The 20,488-nt window shown below is 36.6% G+C and overlaps 1 protein-coding gene and 1 long non-coding RNA gene across 10 annotated transcripts in view; one reads left to right on the forward strand and one right to left on the reverse strand.

The window, feature by feature from the left end:
• The window catches only part of LOC113182825 (uncharacterized), a 122,724-nt gene extending 116,888 nt beyond the window's left edge, over positions 1–5,836 (reverse strand). For both annotated transcript variants that reach the window (XR_013343973.1, XR_003300794.2), the window contains exon 1: positions 5,647–5,836. This is a non-coding gene — a long non-coding RNA (uncharacterized LOC113182825). The remainder of the gene's footprint in view (positions 1–5,646) is intronic.
• The window catches only part of Ssh2 (slingshot protein phosphatase 2), a 254,003-nt gene that overhangs the window by 208,435 nt on the left and 25,080 nt on the right, over positions 1–20,488 (forward strand). For all 8 annotated transcript variants that reach the window (XM_026388906.2, XM_077800947.1, XM_026388908.2 and 5 more), the window contains 3 exons: positions 1,601–1,694; positions 1,807–1,935; positions 16,156–16,202. In XM_026388906.2, coding sequence (XP_026244691.2) covers positions 1,601–1,694; positions 1,807–1,935; positions 16,156–16,202 — 270 coding nt within the window. The remainder of the gene's footprint in view (positions 1–1,600; positions 1,695–1,806; positions 1,936–16,155; positions 16,203–20,488) is intronic.

Genomic DNA, 20,488 nt, shown 5'->3' on the forward strand with positions numbered 1-20,488 from the left:
CTGCAATTAAAACCTAGGTCTGACTTACTCCAAACCATTGTCTCAAGGAAGTCTGAAGTATTGAGAGAAGTATCGCTAAACTAGGAAGTCTAACTCATGCTTGAAGCCAGGGGCACTTAACCACTAACTCACATCCTCAGCCCTTTTTTTTAATTATTATTTTTATTTTATTTATTTGTTTATTTATTTATTTTTGAGCTAGGGTTTCATTAATTAGGGTCTCACTAAATTGCTGAGACTGACTTTGAACTTGTGATCCTCCTGCCTCAGCCTCGAAAGTCACTGGGATTACAGGCATGCACCACTGTGCTCAGCGAAAATTTGTTTTTACCAATATGCTTTTTTATAAAAAAAATATTTTTTTAGTTGCTGATAGACCTTTCTTTTTTAATTTATGTGTGGTGCTAAGAATTGAACCCAGTGCCTCACACATGCTAGGCAGGTGTGCTATCGCTCAGCCCCAGCCCCCAATATGCTTTTAAACAAAAGACTGAAATTATACATTTATTTTGTACTTTGAATTATCTAGGAAAATTAAGCATGAGTGAGAATTTTACTCCAGTGAAGACTGTGATGCCTTTGCTTGTTGACAGGGAAATGACACAGTTATTAGCTGTATTATGCAGTGTATGTGAAAAGCTAGGAGCCCAAGTGGTGTGGAGCTCCAAGGTTGTGGGGTTAGAGCATCCATCTTTAGAGATTATTGAAGCTATTTTTGCCACCAGTGATAAAGAATGTTGGCCCCAAGGGCAGGCAAGATGCCTGAAGGCTTAGTCCGTTATCCATCTCCAAATAAGGAGGTGTGGAGCAGATACCTTTCTTGAGTTAGGGGGAAAGATGAAGTAGACAGTGCTCTCTGACAGCCTCACTCACATTCTACATGAAATTAAATAGTGCCTTTAAAGAGAAATATCCAGTTACATTGAACCAATACTTTTCTGGTAATTGGAGAGTCAACTCTTTAGTCTGATTTCATATTAAACTTCCAAGAGTAATTTTATGTTTATGAAAACTGAAGGAAGACAACACAATCCTGTAAGTAGAATGTTAGACCAGGTTAAACACTGATTTTCCTGCCAGTGTATGTGATCATCAGTATGTCTTGTACCATGTTTGGTTTTTTTAATCTGTAAAACGAGAATAACAACTTCACAGAGGTAGTGTGAGAGTTGTCATGAAAAGGAAAATATTTTGGACAAAAGTACTCTAGGTAGTACTCTAGTACAAAAGTACTCTAGATAGAGAAGTTTCCTTACTGAATTCAGAAGGCAGGGTCCTTTTCCTTCTTACATGTTTTCACTTCACAATGAGTTATCAGCATAGTGTGGTATTTTAAGCTACAGAAGACCTACTACCATAGTGGGTCACACTGCTGGTCTACCCAGTTTGGTATTCTAGCTCAATTATCGATACCCAGGGGTACTTCACAGGGAAGCATGAATATGGTCCTCCATTAAAAACTGCACTCCCTATAGCAAATTTGTCTTTGTTTCTTCATGAATCTATATGTATTTAAGAGGCAAAGCTTGCCAATTTGGAAACATAATCAAATGGTAATACTGAAATTCCTGATTAAGAAATATCACTTCCCTATTTTCAGACCAACTGAACGAGAACGAACAGAGAGGCTAATTAAAACCAAATTAAGGGAGATTATGATGCAGAAGGATTTGGAGAACATTACATCCAAAGAGGTAAGAGACCTCAAGTCTTCATTGTTCCAAGGCTATGGGATAACAGTAGGTGTGGGGCTAGAAATGGTACATGTTTGAAAGAGATTAGTAAAATATGTCATCTTTGTTTCAGATACGAACAGAGTTGGAAATGCAGATGGTCTGTAACTTGCGAGAATTCAAGGAATTTATAGATAATGAAATGATAGTGATCCTTGGTCAGATGGATAGTCCTACACAAATATTTGAGCATGTGTTCCTGGTAAGTTTTAAGGGCCACTTTAAGTGGTATGTTGAAGTACTGTGTGGACTGATGGATGGAGGGAGTAATTGTTTAATTTTATTATATTTAAATAAAATGTAACTTACATTCAAAAAGAAGATTGTAAGTACTCAAACCTCATCACTTCCTAGTCGTTTCACTGCATTCTAATATAATCTCTGCTCTTAAGGTTATATACATACATCTATCATAAAGTGGAAGTGATATAATGGTGTGCTAATGCTCATCTCCTTCCACTTTCTCACTCAGTAACATCAAACTGGTACATAAGTTGGGCATGGTGATGCATGCTTGTAATCCCAGCAGACTCAGTAGACTGAAGCATGAGGATTGCAAGTTCAAGCCAGACTCACCAACTTAATGAGACCCTGTATGTTAATTTTAAAAAAAGGGGGCAGGGAGGCACTCAACCACTGAGACACAGCCCCAGCCCTATTTTGTATTTTTATTTAGAGACAGGGTCTCACTGAATTGCTTAGCACCTTGCTTTTGCTGACGCTGGCTTTGAACTCTCCATCCTCCTGCCTCAGCCTCCTGAGCCACTAGGTTTACAGGTGTGTGCCACTGTGCCTGGTTAAATAAAATATTTTTTTAAGGGTTGGGGGTGTGGCTCCATGGTTAAGCACCCCTGGGTTCAACCCCCGGTACAAAACAAACAAACAAAAAAATTCACTATAGTAGAAATATTTACACCAAAGAAATTGGCAAATGCTATAAATTAGCCTTTTCTTCCCCTGGATTGTTAAATATTTAATCAGCTTTTCATAATACTTATATATCAAAAACACCAGTGGGCTACAGTTTTATACAGTGCTAAATAGGATGATCTTTAAAATATTTCTTGCAAGTCTGTCAAATGTATATTTGAGCAGAACAAGTGGGAATTATTTATAATTGAGACCACTGGACCTTATTTATTCATTTTTTGTGATTCTGGGGATTGAAACCAGGGACTCACACATGCCAGGCAAGCAGGCAAGCACCTACCTCTGAAATATAACCCCAGCCCTGGATTTTTAAACATATGCAATTTTGTAGCTACGTTTTGAGCAATCTACCCCCATGCTTTTCCTGATTACCAAAACATCAGTGACTAAACATTGTTCTTCATAGTTCCTGAACACTCAATGACCTATAATTAGCCCAAGGAGATCTCTCTGACAGATGAATTAAGAAAGCTTCTAATATCCTAAGACCCATTTTCCTTTCAAAGGTTAAAAACTTCTAGCTTTCATCTGTACCCAGTAGAGTGAACAAGGTTAACAAGAATAATTAAAAATCAATGAGGAATGCTATAGGAACCTCATTTTTTTTTTTTTTACTTCCCATACATTTTGGCCAAAAATGTTAACAAGAAACTATATCAACTGGTTTGTGTTTCATTTCCTTTCTCTGATGAGGACATTTGTGAACTGTGAAAAGATTATAAGGTGGAAAACAGGAGAGAAGAGGAATAAATGCATAGCAACTGACTAAACTGGATCATCTTACTGAATATTTAAGAGTTTATTTCACCGGGCAATTAAACTTTGTGCTGTAAAAGGGTTCTGCTGAGTTAATCTGTTGACGTTCTAGGGTATGTGTGTCTCTAGAATGATTCATACTGAATTATAACTATGAAATTACTCAGAGCTGGGAGGGAAACTTCTTTTCCAGGTCTTTAACTTGACTAATATGTGTTGCCATTTCCGCATGTAGATCATACTGACCTATTTGTAAGGTCGGTATGATCTACATACTGGTTTATGTAGATCATACTGTCTACAGTTTTACTGTCCCTTATGTATACTTCCATGAGGGCTCAAAGATATCATGGGTATATATTGCTGGGAATAATCTTAAGTGTTAACTGTATAACACTTACAAGTCATTCATTCATATGGGCCCTGCTCCCCCCGAACTGTAGCCATGAAACCTGACTCATGTTTTGTTTTGTTTTTTATGAAGGGCAAATGCCTGTAACCAAAAGGAGCTCATATTAGAAAGTGACCAGAGTTACACTTGAGTCACTTTCAGTGTCCTTTTTTTTTTTTTAATTAAAATTATTTTTATTTTTTTATTTTTATTTTTTTGCCATGCTGCAGATTGAACCCAGGGTCTTATGCATGATAGGCAGGAGCCATGCTTCTGTATTATACATCCCCTTCCCTGAGCTTGGATTTTTAGTGCCTTCAAAGAATATGGACATGATAAATATCAAATACAGCCAATTTCTGATTGGTCATCCTATTTTATTCTACACATACTTCCTTATAGTTCTGTTGCCACCCTCTCTAATATTTCTTCCTTTTTAACATTTTCTCATATGGTATATCTGAGGGCAATTGGTAAATTTTAATAGTACTTTTTAAAAATTTAATTCCCCTCAAAATTGTATTTCCCTAATCAACTACAAAAGCATTCAAGTGGGCTGGGGTATGGCTTAGTAGTAGAGCAATTGCCTAGGATGTGTGAAGCACTGGGTCCTATCTCCAGCACCAAAAGAAGCATTTATACTCCTAGATATATCTTATGATTTCACAATTCTTCCTTTTTGAGTTTTTTTTCTTATTACAAAAGTAATTTGTTTATTGTAGAAATTTTAAATGACAATAAATCTTATTTAATTACCACCAAAACAGATTGTCTTTGTCACATTTTGTGCCTCCACTAGCTCCCCCGAGTTTTTGTTTTTGTACTGAGGATTAAACCCAGGAGTACTTTATTATTGAATTACATTTCCCTTATGTTTTTGTTTGTTTGTTTGTTTGTTTGAGACAGGGTCTCACTAAGTTGTTGAGGCAGGCCTCAAGCTTGTGATCCTCCTGCTTCAGCCTCCTGAATTGCTGGGATTACAGGCATGTGCCATTGTGCCCAGCTTAATTTTTACTTTTATTTTTACATTTTTACACACACACACACACACACACACACACACACATATCATATATGGACTTTATATTTTAGAGCAGTTTTAGATTTGCAGTGAAATTAAGCAGAAAAAAAGATTTTCCATATACCAATTTTCAGGCCATAATAAACATTCAACAGAATGGTAACGTTTATTACAGTTGATGAACCTACATTAGCACATTCTTAACAACCAAAGTTCATCATTTTCATTAGGGTTCATTCTTGGTGTTATATGTTGTGTGAGTTTGGATATGTATCCACCATTTATATATCATTACAATTTTTACTTATTTTTTGGTACTAGGAATTGAACCCAAGGGCACTTAACAACTGAGCCACATCCCCAGTCCTTTTTTATTATTTTGAGACAGGGTCTTGTTAAGTTGCTTAGGACCTTGCTAAGTTGCTGGTGCTGACTTTGAACTTGGCAATCCTCCTGCCTCAGCCTCCCTAGCCACTGTGATTATAGGTGCATACCACCACTCTTAGCTAAGTTTTTATTTTTAAAATCCATATCTTTCTTTTTTTTTAAGAGAGAGGGAGAGAGAGAGAGATAATTTTTTTTAACATTTTTTAGTTTTCGGCGGGCACAACATCTTTGTTTATATGCGGTGCTGAGGATCGAACCCGGGCTGCATGCATGCCAGGCAAGCGCGCTACCACTTGAGCCCAAAAATCTATATCTTTCCACATATTTTTGAGCAAAGGAAAATCTCTTCAACTATTCTGTTTTCTAAAGAATGGACCTCCTATCCAACAAAATTAAATGTATAAACAGGTTACCTCAACATCTTATACCTGTTTCTTGGTGGTTTCCGCCCTTTGTTTGCACTATCGTATCCGGCATCTTCTCCAGTGAGTCTGTACACTGCTGTCTTTCCTAGCAGTTGACATGGAAAAAGATCTTATCTTCCACTGCAAGTGGTGTGGTGTTCATTTTCTGCAAAGTCATCTCATCTTGTGCATAGCTGCCATGCTGGGAACTCAACCAGATTGTGTGAAGACAGGCAGCAGTATTCCCCCCCCCCCCCGGAAGAATGCTCAGCTCTGCAGTATACTACCCAGAGATCTATTTATTTGGAAAGATAATAGCTGGTGAACATGTAGAACATAGTTTAGAGAAAACTTGGTCCCTGGTTCACTCCCAGGTTGCAGCAAACAAAAAGGAACTACAGTACAAAAATAAGATTGATTGATGGGAAGCAAGAAAAAAGTATTTTCTTACTCTATAAGTATATGTGTACAACTTCTCTGAGCTGGAAGCCTTTTCCCAACCAAATTTCAAAGTCAGCAGTAATCCTGGAAGATCTCTGATATGGATGTGGCTGGGTGCAGTGGCACACATCTATAATCCCAGTGACTCTGGAGACTGAGGCAGGAGGATCAAAAGTTTGAGGCCAGTCTTGGCAACTTAGGAAGACCCTGTCTCAAAAAAATAAAAAAGCCAGGTGTGTGTCACATACATGTAATCCCAGCTGTTTAGGCTGAAGCAGGAGGATTGTAAGTTTGAGGCCAGCCTTAGCAATTTAGTGAGAACTTAAGCAACTTAGCAAGACCCTGTCTCAAAATAAAAATTAAAAGGGTTGGGAATGTAGCTAAGTGGTAAAGTGCCCTGGGTTCAATCCCTTGTATGGAAAAATTCAGCCTCAAACTAGTTACTTTTACTTTAGGTGCAGAGAAATGGAGAGTGTATGAATAGATGAGACAGTAATCAAGTGAGTTATTTTTATCATATTCCTGATTTTTATCTCTGTACTGAAGATGTGTAACAGAAAATTCTCTTAGAATGAAAAGTTAATAGTATATGCTTGGTATCATAGTAATATGACTCTTACATCATGGAAGTTGTAGGTATAATATGATAAATAAGATATGGACAAGGATACCTGTCCTTGGAGATTATGTCAAGTTGAATTTATCCTAACAGAACCCCCAGTATACTCCTTATCTGCTATAACTGTGTTCTCTTATTTTTCTTGGAACTGTTAGAGTATTCCTAAACACCAGGGCTATTTCCTAAGGATATCATTTGAAAAGAAATCAGTTACTTGGGTCTTTGTGTTGGTGCACACTGTGAGAGAAATCAGAGTGAAAGATGGAAATGAACTTACTTAAAAATATATTATAGCCCTAATCATTTTACATTTCTGTAAGATTCTGTTTTGCATAATTATGTAGAACAAAGTAAAAATCCCTAAGGAATTATGTCATTGTAAGCCTGAAAAGCCCGAGGTTAAAGAATAAAAATTTTTTAAAAAGATTTGTTCTGTGGAGATCCCAGGCGTCTGAAATTCCTGTATAGAGGACAGAAAAGTAATTACAAGTTGATTCCAGTTCTTTCAGACTAAGCCTGAAGCAACACCCTACTGTACCACAGCCCAAGTCACTTTATGTGGGCTTCACTGAGTCAGCAGCCAGTGTTTTCAATTTATTTTGCCTCTGGATAGGGGTCACTGTAGATTGTAGATTGAATTCTCTCTGGACAGGTAGGTAATACTGTGGACTATTCCCATCACACCATGGTTATTTCCATCTAACTGGACAGAGTTCTAAATTTAGAAGTGAAGTGGTCACATTTCCCTGGCTCCAGTTTAGCTGCTTGACCCTTATTGTTTGGTGTCTGCCTCCTTGAAGTCCTTTGTAGTTCTCTAGTATGGGAGCTAGGTTTCTAAGGTTGAGCACAGAACCTTCAAAACCTTCCTTTTTTTTTTTTCCCACCTAATAAGTCAAATGATGTTTTCTTAAATGGAACTTCAGCACAGTGTCCTTGAGATCTCCCTGTTCAACAGTTTGATTGTAATATGATAGTGTTTATATAACAATTGGCAGTTTTCTAAATGCTTCATTTACTTATTTGATCATTCGTTCCACAAACATTTGTTGATCCTTTTTATTGTTCCAGGAATGAAACTAGGTATTTGGGCTGTCTGAACCATATCAGAGAGATAGAGAAAGCCAATAGAATGAGGATACAGAGGTGACCCTTTATTAGACAATTAGGAGAGATCACCAGTTAACATTAGCACAAGTGATAAGGGCTGAAGCCAGATTGTCAGGGGTTGAGACATGTAGGAAATAAGGAAGTAGAGAAAGCATTAGACTATCTTTCTATGCATCTTGGCTATAAAGGAAAGATAGAAATAACAGTATCTAGAGAAGGATTCTGGGTAGAGAGGAAGTTTCCAATTTATTTACTTACTTACTTATACCGAGGATGGAACCCAGGGGCATTTTACCACTGAGCTACATCCCTGGGCCTTTTTATTTTTTATTTTGAGACAGAGTCTCGCTAAGTTGCTGAGGCTATCCTCAAACTTGCAAGCCTCCTACCTCAACATCCCAAGTTGTTAGGATTATAGGCTTGTGCCACCACACCCAGCTTCATATTAATAGGGGATAAACTTTTATGTAATTTGAGGGAAAGGTACCCATTAAGTAAAAGGACTGGAGTCGAAAGGATATTCATTTTACAGATAAGAAAAGGGAGAAAGTTCAAACATTTGAACTTTGTCCCACAGTAAGAGGAGAGTCAGAACTTGAACTCAGGTCTTCTTTTTTTTCTTTTTTAAAATTTTTTTTACCTATATTGAGGCAAAATTGAAATATAATAAATGCACATTATTGACTTATAAAATTTTAACAGTTTTGACACATGTAACCAGTATAATCAATATAAAAAGCATTTGCCTTTTTTTTTATTTGAAATCATGCAGACTGTGTTTCCTGCATGATTTATTATATTAGAAAGCAACCACCTTAAGATATGTAGGGGCTGAGGTTGTAGTTTAGTGGTTGAGTGCTTGCCTCACATGCGTGAGGCACTGGGTTCAGTCCTCAGCACCACAAAAAATAAACAAAACAAAGATATTGTGTCCATCTACAATTAAAAAAAGTTTTTTTAAAAAAAAAGACATATAGAACTTCACTCCCACATGTCAACTACTTCAAAATTAAATGGCACACTTATAAATATCTCACAGATCAAGGAAGAAAAAACAAGAAAAGTAAATAAAAAGTGTGTTAAATTAAGTAATAATAAAAGCTTAAAATATCAGAATCTCTGGGATAAAACAATACTCAGATGAACATTAATAACTTAAAGTACTTGTATCAGAAAAAAGCTAGATTAACAAACAAATTATTTTCAAATTAGGTAGTAGGAAGGAAAAAATAAGTAGGAGCAGAAATATGTGAAATAGAGAAGAAATAATATAGCTAAAGGTTGATAAAAGTGAAACAAGTCTAATCAAGAAAAAGTAAGAACACATAAATTAATATCAATGGAAAGGGAGCTATCAGAATAATCCTACAGATGCTAAAATTATGTTAAGGTAATATTATAATTGCATGCTAACATATGGTAGCTTATGGTCTGTATTAAAGAAGGATCCATGTGCGGCTGAGAAGAAAGTGTATTCAGTCATTAACAGATGAAATATTCCATATATGTCTGTCAAGGTCTGTCAAGTGTAAATTATCAATTATATTTTTTAGTTCTCTAGCTTCTTTTTTTTTTTTTTGGTATCAAAGATTGAACCCAGGGGCACATCCCCAGCCCTTTTAAATTTTATTTAGAGACAGGGTCTCCTTGAGTTGCTTAGGGCCTCACTGAGTTGCTGAGACTGGCTTTGAACTTACGATCCTCCTGCCTCAGCCTCCTGAGCCACTGAGATTACAGGCATGCGCCAGTGTGCCCAGCTATAACTTATTTATTTAGTTTTTGTTTGGAGGATCTATCCAGTGGTGACAGAGGCATGTGAAAGTTATTCAATATTATTGTGTTGGTCTGTTTGATTCTTGAAACTGAAAAGGGTTTGTTTGATACACATAGATACTCCATGGTTTGGGCACAAGTATTTACGATTGTTGTGTATCGTTGATGTATCATTCCCTTAAACAGTATGAAATGTCCTTCTTTTCCCTTCTGATTAACCTTGGCTTTTGAAGTCCACTTTATCTGATATGAAGGTAGAAACCCCCAGCTTGTTTACGAGATCCATGTGAATGATATGATTTTTTCCATCCTTTTACCTTCAGTTTATGAATGTCTTTGCTTATAAGGTGAGTCTCTTGAAGACAGCATATTGTTAGGTCTTGTTTTTCAATCCAGTCTGCCACTCTGTCTTTTGATTGATGGGCTTAGGCCATTTACGTTCAATGTTTGCCACCCTAGACCAGCGCGCAGTGGGCTAAACTAGGGGTCACTAGAGTGAATTTCCTAAGGTATCAAATAAAACACAGACACACAGTTTACCTTTAATTTAAGCCCAGGATGGCTTCTCCGCCCTCAGCCTCAAGCTCCCCAAATGGGAGAGCAAGGAATGTCAGAGAGGCTGGAGAGAGAGAGAGAGAGAGAGAGAGAGAAAGAACTTTTGGGAGACTCATTCTTTAGAAAGTTTCATCCAATAAAGATCAAAAGGGTCGGGGTTACAAGGTCAAGTAAGGTAACTTAACCCCTGGGGCTGTAGGAACACAGCCCATGCATGAAGACACTTTTGGCGACATTTTATGACTTTCAAGATCAGGACCACTGTTTATGGCCACTTTGATGAGGCCAGGTCAAGTGACCAACAGAGCATCACCAATCAGGAAAGGAAAATGCTGGTCACATGACATGGCGGCCTCCCACAAATGTTATTATTGAGAAATGATTTTTATTCCCTTCCATTTTTATTTATTTCTAGTTTTTACATTGAATTAGTTTCTTCTTTAATCAATTAACTATTCTTCTAGTTAGTTCCTCCCTTTGCTGGTTTTCACTTTTAGTTCCTCTTTATGAAATATTTTGTTGAGAATGTTTTGTAGTGTAAGCTTTCAAATTGTGAATTCTTTTAACTTTTGTTTATCATGGAAGGTTTTTATTTCATTGTCAATTCTGAAGCTTAATTTTGCTGGGTAGAGTATTCTCAGCTGGCATCCATTTTCTTTCAGAGCTTGGTATATATTATTCCAAAACCTTGCTCTGAGGGTCTGAGTTGAGAGATCAGCTGATAGCTGAATTGGTTTCCCTCTAAACATTACCTGCTGTTTTTCTTTGGCTGCCTTTAAAATTCTATCCTTATTCTATATGTTAGGCATTTTCATAATAATGTGCCTTGGTGTGGGTCTGTTGTAATTTTGTATATTTGGGGTCCTGTAAGCTTTTGTGTTTGATTTTCTGTTTCATTCTTTAGTTTGGGAAATTTTCTGATATTATTTCATTGAAAAGATTGTACATTTCTTTGGTTTGTACTCTTGAGCCTTCATCTGTCCTGATAAATCTTAAATTTAGTCTTTTCAGGTTATCCCAAGTTTTCTTCATGGTCTCTTAACATCTTTCTCCATGGTTAACTTTGTTTTCAAGATTATATATTTTGTCTTCATTCTTGAAACACTGTCTTCCAAGTGGTGTAGTCTGATGGTGATATTTTCCAATGAATTCTTTATTTGATTTTTCTTCATTTTGAGGATTTCTTCTTGATTTTTTTTTAGAATCTCTCTTTATTGAAGTGATCGTTCACTTCCTGTGTTTTGTCTCTGACATCAATCCTCGCATCGTCCTTTACCTCACAGATTAGTTTAATTACATACATTCTAAATTTCTTCCCTGACATTTCTTCCACCATGGTATCATTAGATTCTGTTATTGAAGTACCTTGGTTTGTTTAGGGCAATTTGTTCCCTTGCTCTGTCATGTTGTTTGTGTGTCTACCCATCCAGCAGAGTGGATCTGAGGTAGTAGAATTTCTGCCCTTTGGATTTGTAGTGTCCCTGAAGGTTTCCAGTACCTTACTGTTTAGGGGAAGACAAATAATAACAACCAATGCAAACAGTATACAGCATTAAACCAAATAGTTCCTACTATGATGGCTACAGTGTTAATTATCACAGGGAACAGAATTGATGTGATCAATTATTGCCTGCAATAAAAACAGCAAGTTTGGAAAAGGGTTTACAATTTCAAATGGTAAACAGGGGAGAACAGAAGTGGGATAGAGGATATGATGATTATGAGGGAAGAGGAGACAAGATAGAGTGAAAAATTAAAGGAAGAGTGAAAGAACAATAGAGATTGGGGCTGGGAATGTGGCTCAAGTGGTAGCACGCTTGCCTGGCATGCATGCGGCCCGGGTTCGATCCTCAGCACTACATACAAAGAAAGATGTTGTGTCCGCCGAAAACTAAAAAAATAAATATTAAAAAAATTCTCTCTCTCTCTCTCTCTCTCAAAAAAAGAGATTGACTGCTAGCAGAAGAAAAGAGAAAGCGTCAAGGAAAACAGAAAAGTGAAAACGTGTAATTAAAGTAGAATTAAAGGGGCTGGGATTGTGGCTCAGCGGGGTACAGTGCTCGCCTAGCACATGCAAGGCCCTGGGTTCAATCCTCAGCACCACATAAAAACAAAGATATTGTGTACAGTTACAACTAAAAAATAAATATTAAAAAAAAAAGTAGAATTAAAACTAAAATATACTAATCAAACATCTTAGTCCTTAAAAAAACTGATCCATGAAAAATGACTGGCTTTAGAAATGGTAGAAATGAAAAAAAAAATTCCATGTACCATTAAGGTCACAATTAAACAGGGAAAGGAAAAGAGAAAAAAAAATTCTATGAAAAGTTAAAGATTTCTTTTCATTGGAGTTCAAAGGATTCTCAGCTTCTCAGCAGTTTTAGGTGGGGGTCCTCTGTAATGTGATGCTATATCCTCGGAATTGCTGGAGTGAGAACAGTAATCCTGTAGGCGGAATTCCTAGAGGCAGGGTGTAGGCTTAGGTGGGCTCCAGGCTCTTCAATGAATGCCAGTTGGTCTGGAGATTTTAAATCAGCACACCTCCAGGGCCTAGTAATTGCCAGTTTATACTGGAAGACTATACCTCAGGGATCTTCCCTGGGTTCCACTTATGTGGTGGGGGAGCCAATTCTTAATCCCCTATGTCACCTGCAGCCCTTCGTTTCCTAGTCTTGGGTTCAGTCTCCAAACTCAATCTGTCCCGCCCTATCCTTCTGAATTCCTGGCCAGATGCATTTTTCGCAGCAGGTCTTGCAAGCAAGCAGCAGGTCCTGCAAGTAGCAGGTTAGAGAGGGAGGAGGGGTAGAGCAAGGTGGGTTTCCACAATCATGAACTCAGGCATTCTGATGCCAAGTTCTGTTTGGTGCATTTAATTCTGAAATAGGTAAAGTCATATTTTAAAATATTTGCCTTTTCAAAGGGTATGAAAAATGATCCAAAGATTGAAAATTGACCCAAACATTGTAGAGTTCATTTTTTTCTTGTAGAGAAATATAAAGGAAGCTACCCTGAGCTATCAATTCATATGTATCACATTGGCAAAAATTCAGAAGCCTAACCACACATTTTGTTGGCAATGCCATGAGCGAAGTGGAATGCTTATACATTCTACATTGAGAATGTAGAACTGTTTCAGTTTCTGTGGAGGGGAATTTAGCAGTATCTAACAAAATTAATTTAGCCAGCAGTCCCACCTCCACAAAAATTAAACACCACTCATAGGAGACTATTTGAATAAAATATTATATCATTACCTAATGAAGTATTGTGCAGAAGTAAGAAAGAATAAGAAAGATCTTTTTAAACTACTATATAAGGAATAGTTTCAAAGATACATTGGAAAGTGAAGAACAAAGAATCATATATAGTGTATTAATTTGGTGATATGAGTAAGAAGTGGTAATAAGTATGTATTTGCTTTTTTTCAAAATAGAATGTAAGTAGAATAAGTCAAAATCAATAAAAATGATCACTCATGAGAATTGAAGATATATAGATATGGGAGCAAGACTTCCAAGCTTTTATTTTATTTTATTTTTTTTTTTTAATATTTATTTCTTAGTTCTCGGCAGACACAACATCTTTGTTAGTATGTGGTGCTGAGGATCGAACCCGGGCCGCACGCACACCAGGCGAGCGCGCTACCGCTTGAGCCACATCCCCAGCCCAAGACTTCCAAGCTTTTGAATATTTTTTTTTTACTTTAAACCATGTAAAAGTTTTAGATTTATTTTTTTAATAAATAGAAAAGAATGGGGAAAGCCTGCCCTAAAATTCAATGCAAATAGGAAACAAATTACCCCAAACGTATATCATTTTGAAGACTTCACAGAAAGAAATTAATTAAAATAACTTGTAAGCATGATACCTACAAAGAAATTTGTATTTAATATTTGTTGTTGTGATGGTATTGGTGTATAATGTTGAATCTATTTTGTAAGGAGAGCAAAAAAGTTATTAACTAAGGGTTCTCACTGTGGTTAGGGAGATACAAATGATGGGTAAAGGGCAAGAGGGAGAGAAAGAAACCTACGGTGTTGAATATGAATTTTTCCTAGCTTTGTCTACTGGAAAGTTTTAGAAGCAATGATAAGTTGCCCAGATCTTGATTTCAAAATATGATTCTTTGCTAAAAGAAACCAGGGTTCTTTGGGGGAAATGATGATTCCATTGACAAAGTGAATCTGGAACAACTCTGAACCAAAAAGCAAGGAAATTCTCAAAGACTAACGAGGTCACACCAGAAAGAACCAGTTTGATGAGATTCCTACTGACCAAATTCAGGACAATTTGAGTGTCAAAAAATAATAATAATAATGTTGTGGATTATGACATACTAAATAAAAAATAAACCCAGTATCCAGATCATAATCACACTCTAAAAGAGAGGGTGAGAGTTGAATGTGGTGGCACATGCCTATAATCCCACATAGGAGGATCATAATTTCAATGCCATCCTCAAAAAAACTTAGTGAAGTCCTTTCTCAAAAAATATATAAATAAAAAGGTGTGGGCATATAATCAGTGGTTAAGCACTCCTCAGTTCAATCCCTAGTATCTCTTTAAAAAAAAAAAAAAAAAGGATGGGAGAAATGGTTAGAAGAAGTTCTCTTGTTTATAGAAGAATACTAGCTCTGTCATACAGAAGGTTTATCATTTTGTAACTTCCAGTAATTGATTTGGGCAAGATTATTTTCATACTATATCCAAGGGGTAAAAGTTATTATAAAACAGAATGTACACAGAACTTCAAAGATGACTAATACCCATGTATTACTAATTGTAAAAAAAAAAAAAAATCTTTACAGTAGAGCAATATGGTTCAAACTCCACATGACCAAAAGTGGGACAAACTGACTTTATGTGCCTCTTGATTTGATGCAATAGGAAGTATACAACATCACCCTTGTAATAGTCTTGTCAAAAATGTTTGACCCGAATCTAATCACCAAATCCAGATTGTAGGGAGTTCTCCAAGACAACAGATCTGGAGTCTACAAAGATTTCAAATACATAAAAGATTTTTTTAAAAGGGGCGGACACAAACTTTTAAAAAAGAAGCAAAGATGCACTGTTCTAGATTAGAGAATAGAGACATGGCAACCACATGTGAAGTATGATTCTTGATTGAGCAATTTAAAAAGACATTCCAGGAACAGTTGTGGAAATTAAAATATGGATCAGGTTGTTATTGCATTAGGGTTATGTTTCTTGGATATGATAATAGTGTTACATAAAAATGTTCTTAGGTGATACATTTTCAAGTGTTAAATATCATATACTCAGGTTGCTTTCATATGTTCAGGGGAAATGTGTGATATGTATTGAAAAAAAAGAGGAAGAGAAAGTAAATGGGGCAAAATATCAGCAATTGATTGCTTTCCAGATAATTTACAGGACCCCCTCTTCTTTGAGTTTGCTGTTTATCCATCTTAAAATTTTAAAAAAATATATTTTTTTAGTTGTAGATGGACAGACTACCTTTATTCATTTATTTATTTTTTGTGGTGCTGAGGATTAAACCCAGTGTCTCACACATGCAAGGCAAGTGCTCTTACACTGAACTAGGACCCCAGCCCTCTGTCTTAAGTTTTTGAGCATCATGTTTCCCTTCTTTAACAGAGCTTCTATTTTATTCTCTTCTGCCACACTCTCATAATCCTGCCCCCCAACTTATTAGAGGGAATATACTACACTAGAAATTGTGGTCTTCAGAATCAAATCTAGATTTAATTCATAATAATGCTGCTTTGGTCATAACATTCATATCTAGCTTAGATCGGATTAGTCAAAGGTATCTCTCTTTATGATCTTGAGGAAAAATTATTTGAATTTTATAAGTACCTCTTATCTATAAAAATGAAGATAACTATTATTTGTGAAAATGACATATAATAATTAAATTGCCTGCACTGTATAGATATTATTAGCTCTCTTTTTAGAAGCTCTACTTCTTCCTTCACAGTACTCCTTTTCAAGTATTGTATTTAGTTGAGTTGCTAATACTCCCTAACCTTGTCTTCTTTGCTCCACAGGGCTCAGAATGGAACGCCTCCAACTTAGAGGACTTACAAAACCGAGGGTAAGCACACAAAGCAATTGCTTTCTCTCCTTTGTGACAAAAGCCCCTATTTAGTCTTTATGTTATCATAGTATCAGTGGTTGATTTTAATCTTAAGAGTTATTTCCTACTGATTCTAATCAAGTGTAATCTAATAAAAGTTAAAAGTGGCTATTTTCCACCTGTTCCTGTTTCATTCCAAGACAGATCAGCCATTTTAATGGAAGACTTTTAAGAATAAATATGTAAGTCTTTGGTGCTCTTTAAAATCAAATGTAGGGCTGGGGATATAGCTCGTTGGTAGAGTGCTTGCCTTGCATGCACAGGGCCCTGGGTTTGATCCCTAGTACCCCCCCCCCCCAAAAAAAAAAAATCAAATGTAGTTTTTAGTTCCTGGGGATTGTTTGTTTTGTTTTATTTTTTGTTTGGGGTGGGTGGTAGTTGGTTGGTTTGGGGGGGCAGGTGATACCAGAGATTGAACCCAGGAGCACTTAACTACTGAACTACATGTCCAGCCCTTAGGGAGACCCTCCAGCTCAGGGTCTCCCTAAGTTGCTAAGGCTAGCTTTGAACTTGGAGATCCTCCTGCTTCAGCCTTCCTAGCTGCTGGGATTCCTGATGTGTGATACCACACTCAGCTTGGTTTCTGTTTTTATGTAAGAGGACATAGAATTGCATATTTGGGGTTCATAGAGCTGTTCATTCATATTTATTGGGTATTTTTTGTGGGTCAAGCACTGTACTTGGTGTTAGGGATCCACAGACTCAAATAAGACTCAGCCCCTTTTATCCTTTCCTAACTGTTTGAAAAATAAGTAGGTTATGAATGTAAAATAGGCAAGCTTCTGAAATTGAATAAGAAAACTTGTATTAATAAAAGTGTCCCTGAGCAGCATGGTTATTAAGTTTGATTGTAGTAATTGAGACTACAGTGACAATTCAGCAAGCAAAAGCTGCCATTCTTCCCTTTTTACTTCTTAACTAATGCCTACTAAATTTCTTATTGAACCTCACTTTAAAAGAACAGATTATCCCATTAAGAGAAGAGAAAATTGAGCTGGGGATGGAGCGTTTGCACAGGACATGGGTTCAGTCTCTAGCAAAACTGTTTAGGGTTGGGGGAGCCTTCACTGTGGACAGAGATAAGACCAACAGAGACTTAAAGGTAGTGATGACTTGCTGGCTGCTTGTTTTCTCGACTACCAGGCAGCCTTCTGATTATATTTAACATTATTATATACATACTCCCTATTTTCCCCCTCCAGAATAAAGGTATTTTATAATTGTTAAAATGAACTTGGAATGGGGCTTGCGTGAGATGGTTATACAAAAAATTCCAGAGAGGAAAATCTGGTTGCTTAGTTTAAGATTTGAAAATAAATAGAACTTGGAACTCTTAATTTGATAAAGACTGGGTCTGAAGTTTTATATATATTTTTTATTTTATTTTATTTTATTTGTGGTACCAAGGATTGAACTCAGGCATCTGATCACTGAGCCACATCTCCAGCCCTATTTTGTATTTTATTTAGAGACAGTGTCTCACTGAGTTGCTTAGCAACTCACCATTGCTGAGGTTGGCTTTGAACTAGTGATCTTTTTGCCTCAGCCTCCCGAACCGCTGGGATTAAAGGCGAGAGCCACTGTGTCCAGTGAGCCTGAAGTTTTTAAAGACAGAGGTTATATCATGGTCTTATGAATTGATGTCTGTCTAACTCAGATCTTTATACCAAGGGTGTACTCGGTAAATATGAATGAATAATAGAGAAATTCACACATATATATAAGAATTGTGACTTGCCTAATGATAAATAAGGAGAGGAAATCAATTAGTAACTGGCTGGCAATTCCAAAATCTAGCTTCTAATCCTATGTCTGCTGTTTGCCCTCTTTGAGCCTGGAAAGCATAAGCCTACATAATTGTTTACTGCTTAGGATTCTTGAGTGTGGGGGCCACTTATAGAATAATAACATTAAATCTGCTTTATGCACAGGGTCTGTGCACTTTGACTTTAGAACAATCCTAGCAGGTGATAAGACCCATCCTTCTCATATTTTTTGAATTTTTAATTTTTTAAAACTGATACGTATAAATGGTACATATTAATGGGGTATCGCGTGATGTTTCAATACATGAATCCATTGTATAATGCTTTAATTAGGTTAAATGTATTTATCTCCTCATACATTTATCTTTTCTTTATGGTAGAAACATTCAAAATCCTTTTCTTTTTTTAGCCTTTTGAAATGTACAGTATGGTATTGTTATCTGTAGTCACCACCCTAGTATGTAATAGTACACCATCATTTACTTCTTATAAGGCTTAATTATAAAATGCAACATCTCATTGTGTAAAAGACAGAATGGTTAGATGTTCAGACACCTGTTTAGATATCATTTCTTAAATTCAGTGTTTTGGTTTTTTATTTTTTATTTTTTTTTTGTTTTGTGGTACTGGGTATTGAACCCAGGAGTGGCTTTACCACTAACCTACATCCCTAGCTGCCCCCCACCCGTTTTTTTAGGCAGGGTCTCACTAGTTGCTAAGGCTCTTGCAGTTATCCTCAAATTTTCGATCCTCAGGAGAAATTACCACCATGTGCCATGGCACCCAGGAGACTCAGTGTTTCTTAAATTTTAGTATATGAAGAATTATAGTTCAATGGTCTATACACAATCATGTGTTCTGCCCCCTGTGGATGATTTGTGGGATTTTCAAGTGTAATTTTGGCAATAAAGCCATTTCCACACAACCTATTGACTTTAGAACCTAACCCCAAGTAAAGTGCTGCTCCATATGGAGTCACTTACTGCTGAGATGGCAAAAAAATTTCAGAGTGCCAGTACAAATTGGCAGGGGCTGTTTGAAACTAGGTAATGAAAAGAATTGAAAATCCCTTTCTGGCCAGCCAAGTAGGTAATGTCATGATCCATTACTGAGGTATGGGATCGGATGTGGGAGATTGTTTGTTTTTATTTTAAGAAAATAAGAGAAGTACACTTGCCCTTTTTTTTAGTTTTATTGAAGTATAACTCATATACCATACAATTCACACATTCACCAATTTAGAGACAGAGTTTCACTGAGTTGCAACTTCCTGGCTAAGTTGCTGAGGCTGGCTTTGAATTCTTAACTCAGCCTCCCAAGTTGCTGGAATTACAGGTGTGCACCACCATGCCTGGCAATTTAGAACATTTTTTTTTCAACCCAGAAAACAGCTGTAGCCTTTATTGGTCACTTCCATTTTCCTTCTTCCCCCATCCCTGGAAACTGCTAATGTCTGTCACAGACAGTTAGTTACTTTTTATCTATCACAAATGAAGCTGCTATGATCATAGTGTCTAACTTTTGGGGTGGACATGTTTCCCGTTTCTCTTGGGTTGCACCTAGGAGAGGAATTCCTGGGTCATGTGGTAACTGTGTTCAGCTTTTTGAGGAACTGCTAGACTATTTTCTACAGTAGTCATACAATTTTACGTTCCTACTATGTGCTTGACTTTCAAATTTTAAAAAATCCCTTCTAGTAAGAGGTTTTGATACTAAGTTAAAACAGATTGAATTCATGTCTCAGAAAAATTTTAGCTACTTGGCCTTAACCATAGAGTTGGTTAGCTGTGGCTTTCTTTCTGTAGTCATTTCTTTGACTTCAGACACTGGGTTTGTAGAACCCCACATATGGTTCTCAGAAGAAAGCAGCTTCTACGTAGAGAAGTGAGTTAATCTGTGTTCTGTTGTTGGAGTAAACTAGTGATGTTCAAGTCCACACAGCACTGAGGAAAAACAACCTCTGGTAAACTCAACCCTAATATCTGTTGAGATGGTACAGTCAGAGAAGAAATAGAAGAAGTTGGTTGTTGTTGTTTTTTTTATAGAGAAACCCTTTTCTGCAAGCATTGTCTGTATGGGAGAATCCTCAGACACATCTGCTGCCATAGCAGCCAGGAATGCTGCCAGATAAAGTTAAAGGAGTTTCAAGTCCAACTTTCCTCTGACCCTCCCAGGCCTGACCTCATTTGCCTTTCATGTAGTTTAAGAGAGTAATAGTGCAAACCTAACAATTTGGCATTTAGAAAAATAGGACAATGGTGCTATTAACAATTAAACTTGTCAATTATAATAACTTAAAAATATTATCTATGCTATTAAAAATAGCAAAAAAAAATGCTGTTATATCTGGAATAAACATACTTGATATTCAGGTAAAAAATCCTTTTCTCTTTTTTTTAATTCGGGTACATGTTAATAGTCTCATTTTATACAGATAACTTCTAACAAAAATTGATATTGGTAATGTTACTAACAGAA

This window comes from Urocitellus parryii, chromosome 7 (genome assembly GCF_045843805.1).
Source record: "Urocitellus parryii isolate mUroPar1 chromosome 7, mUroPar1.hap1, whole genome shotgun sequence".
In the NCBI taxonomy this organism is placed as follows: Eukaryota; Metazoa; Chordata; class Mammalia; order Rodentia; family Sciuridae; genus Urocitellus; species Urocitellus parryii.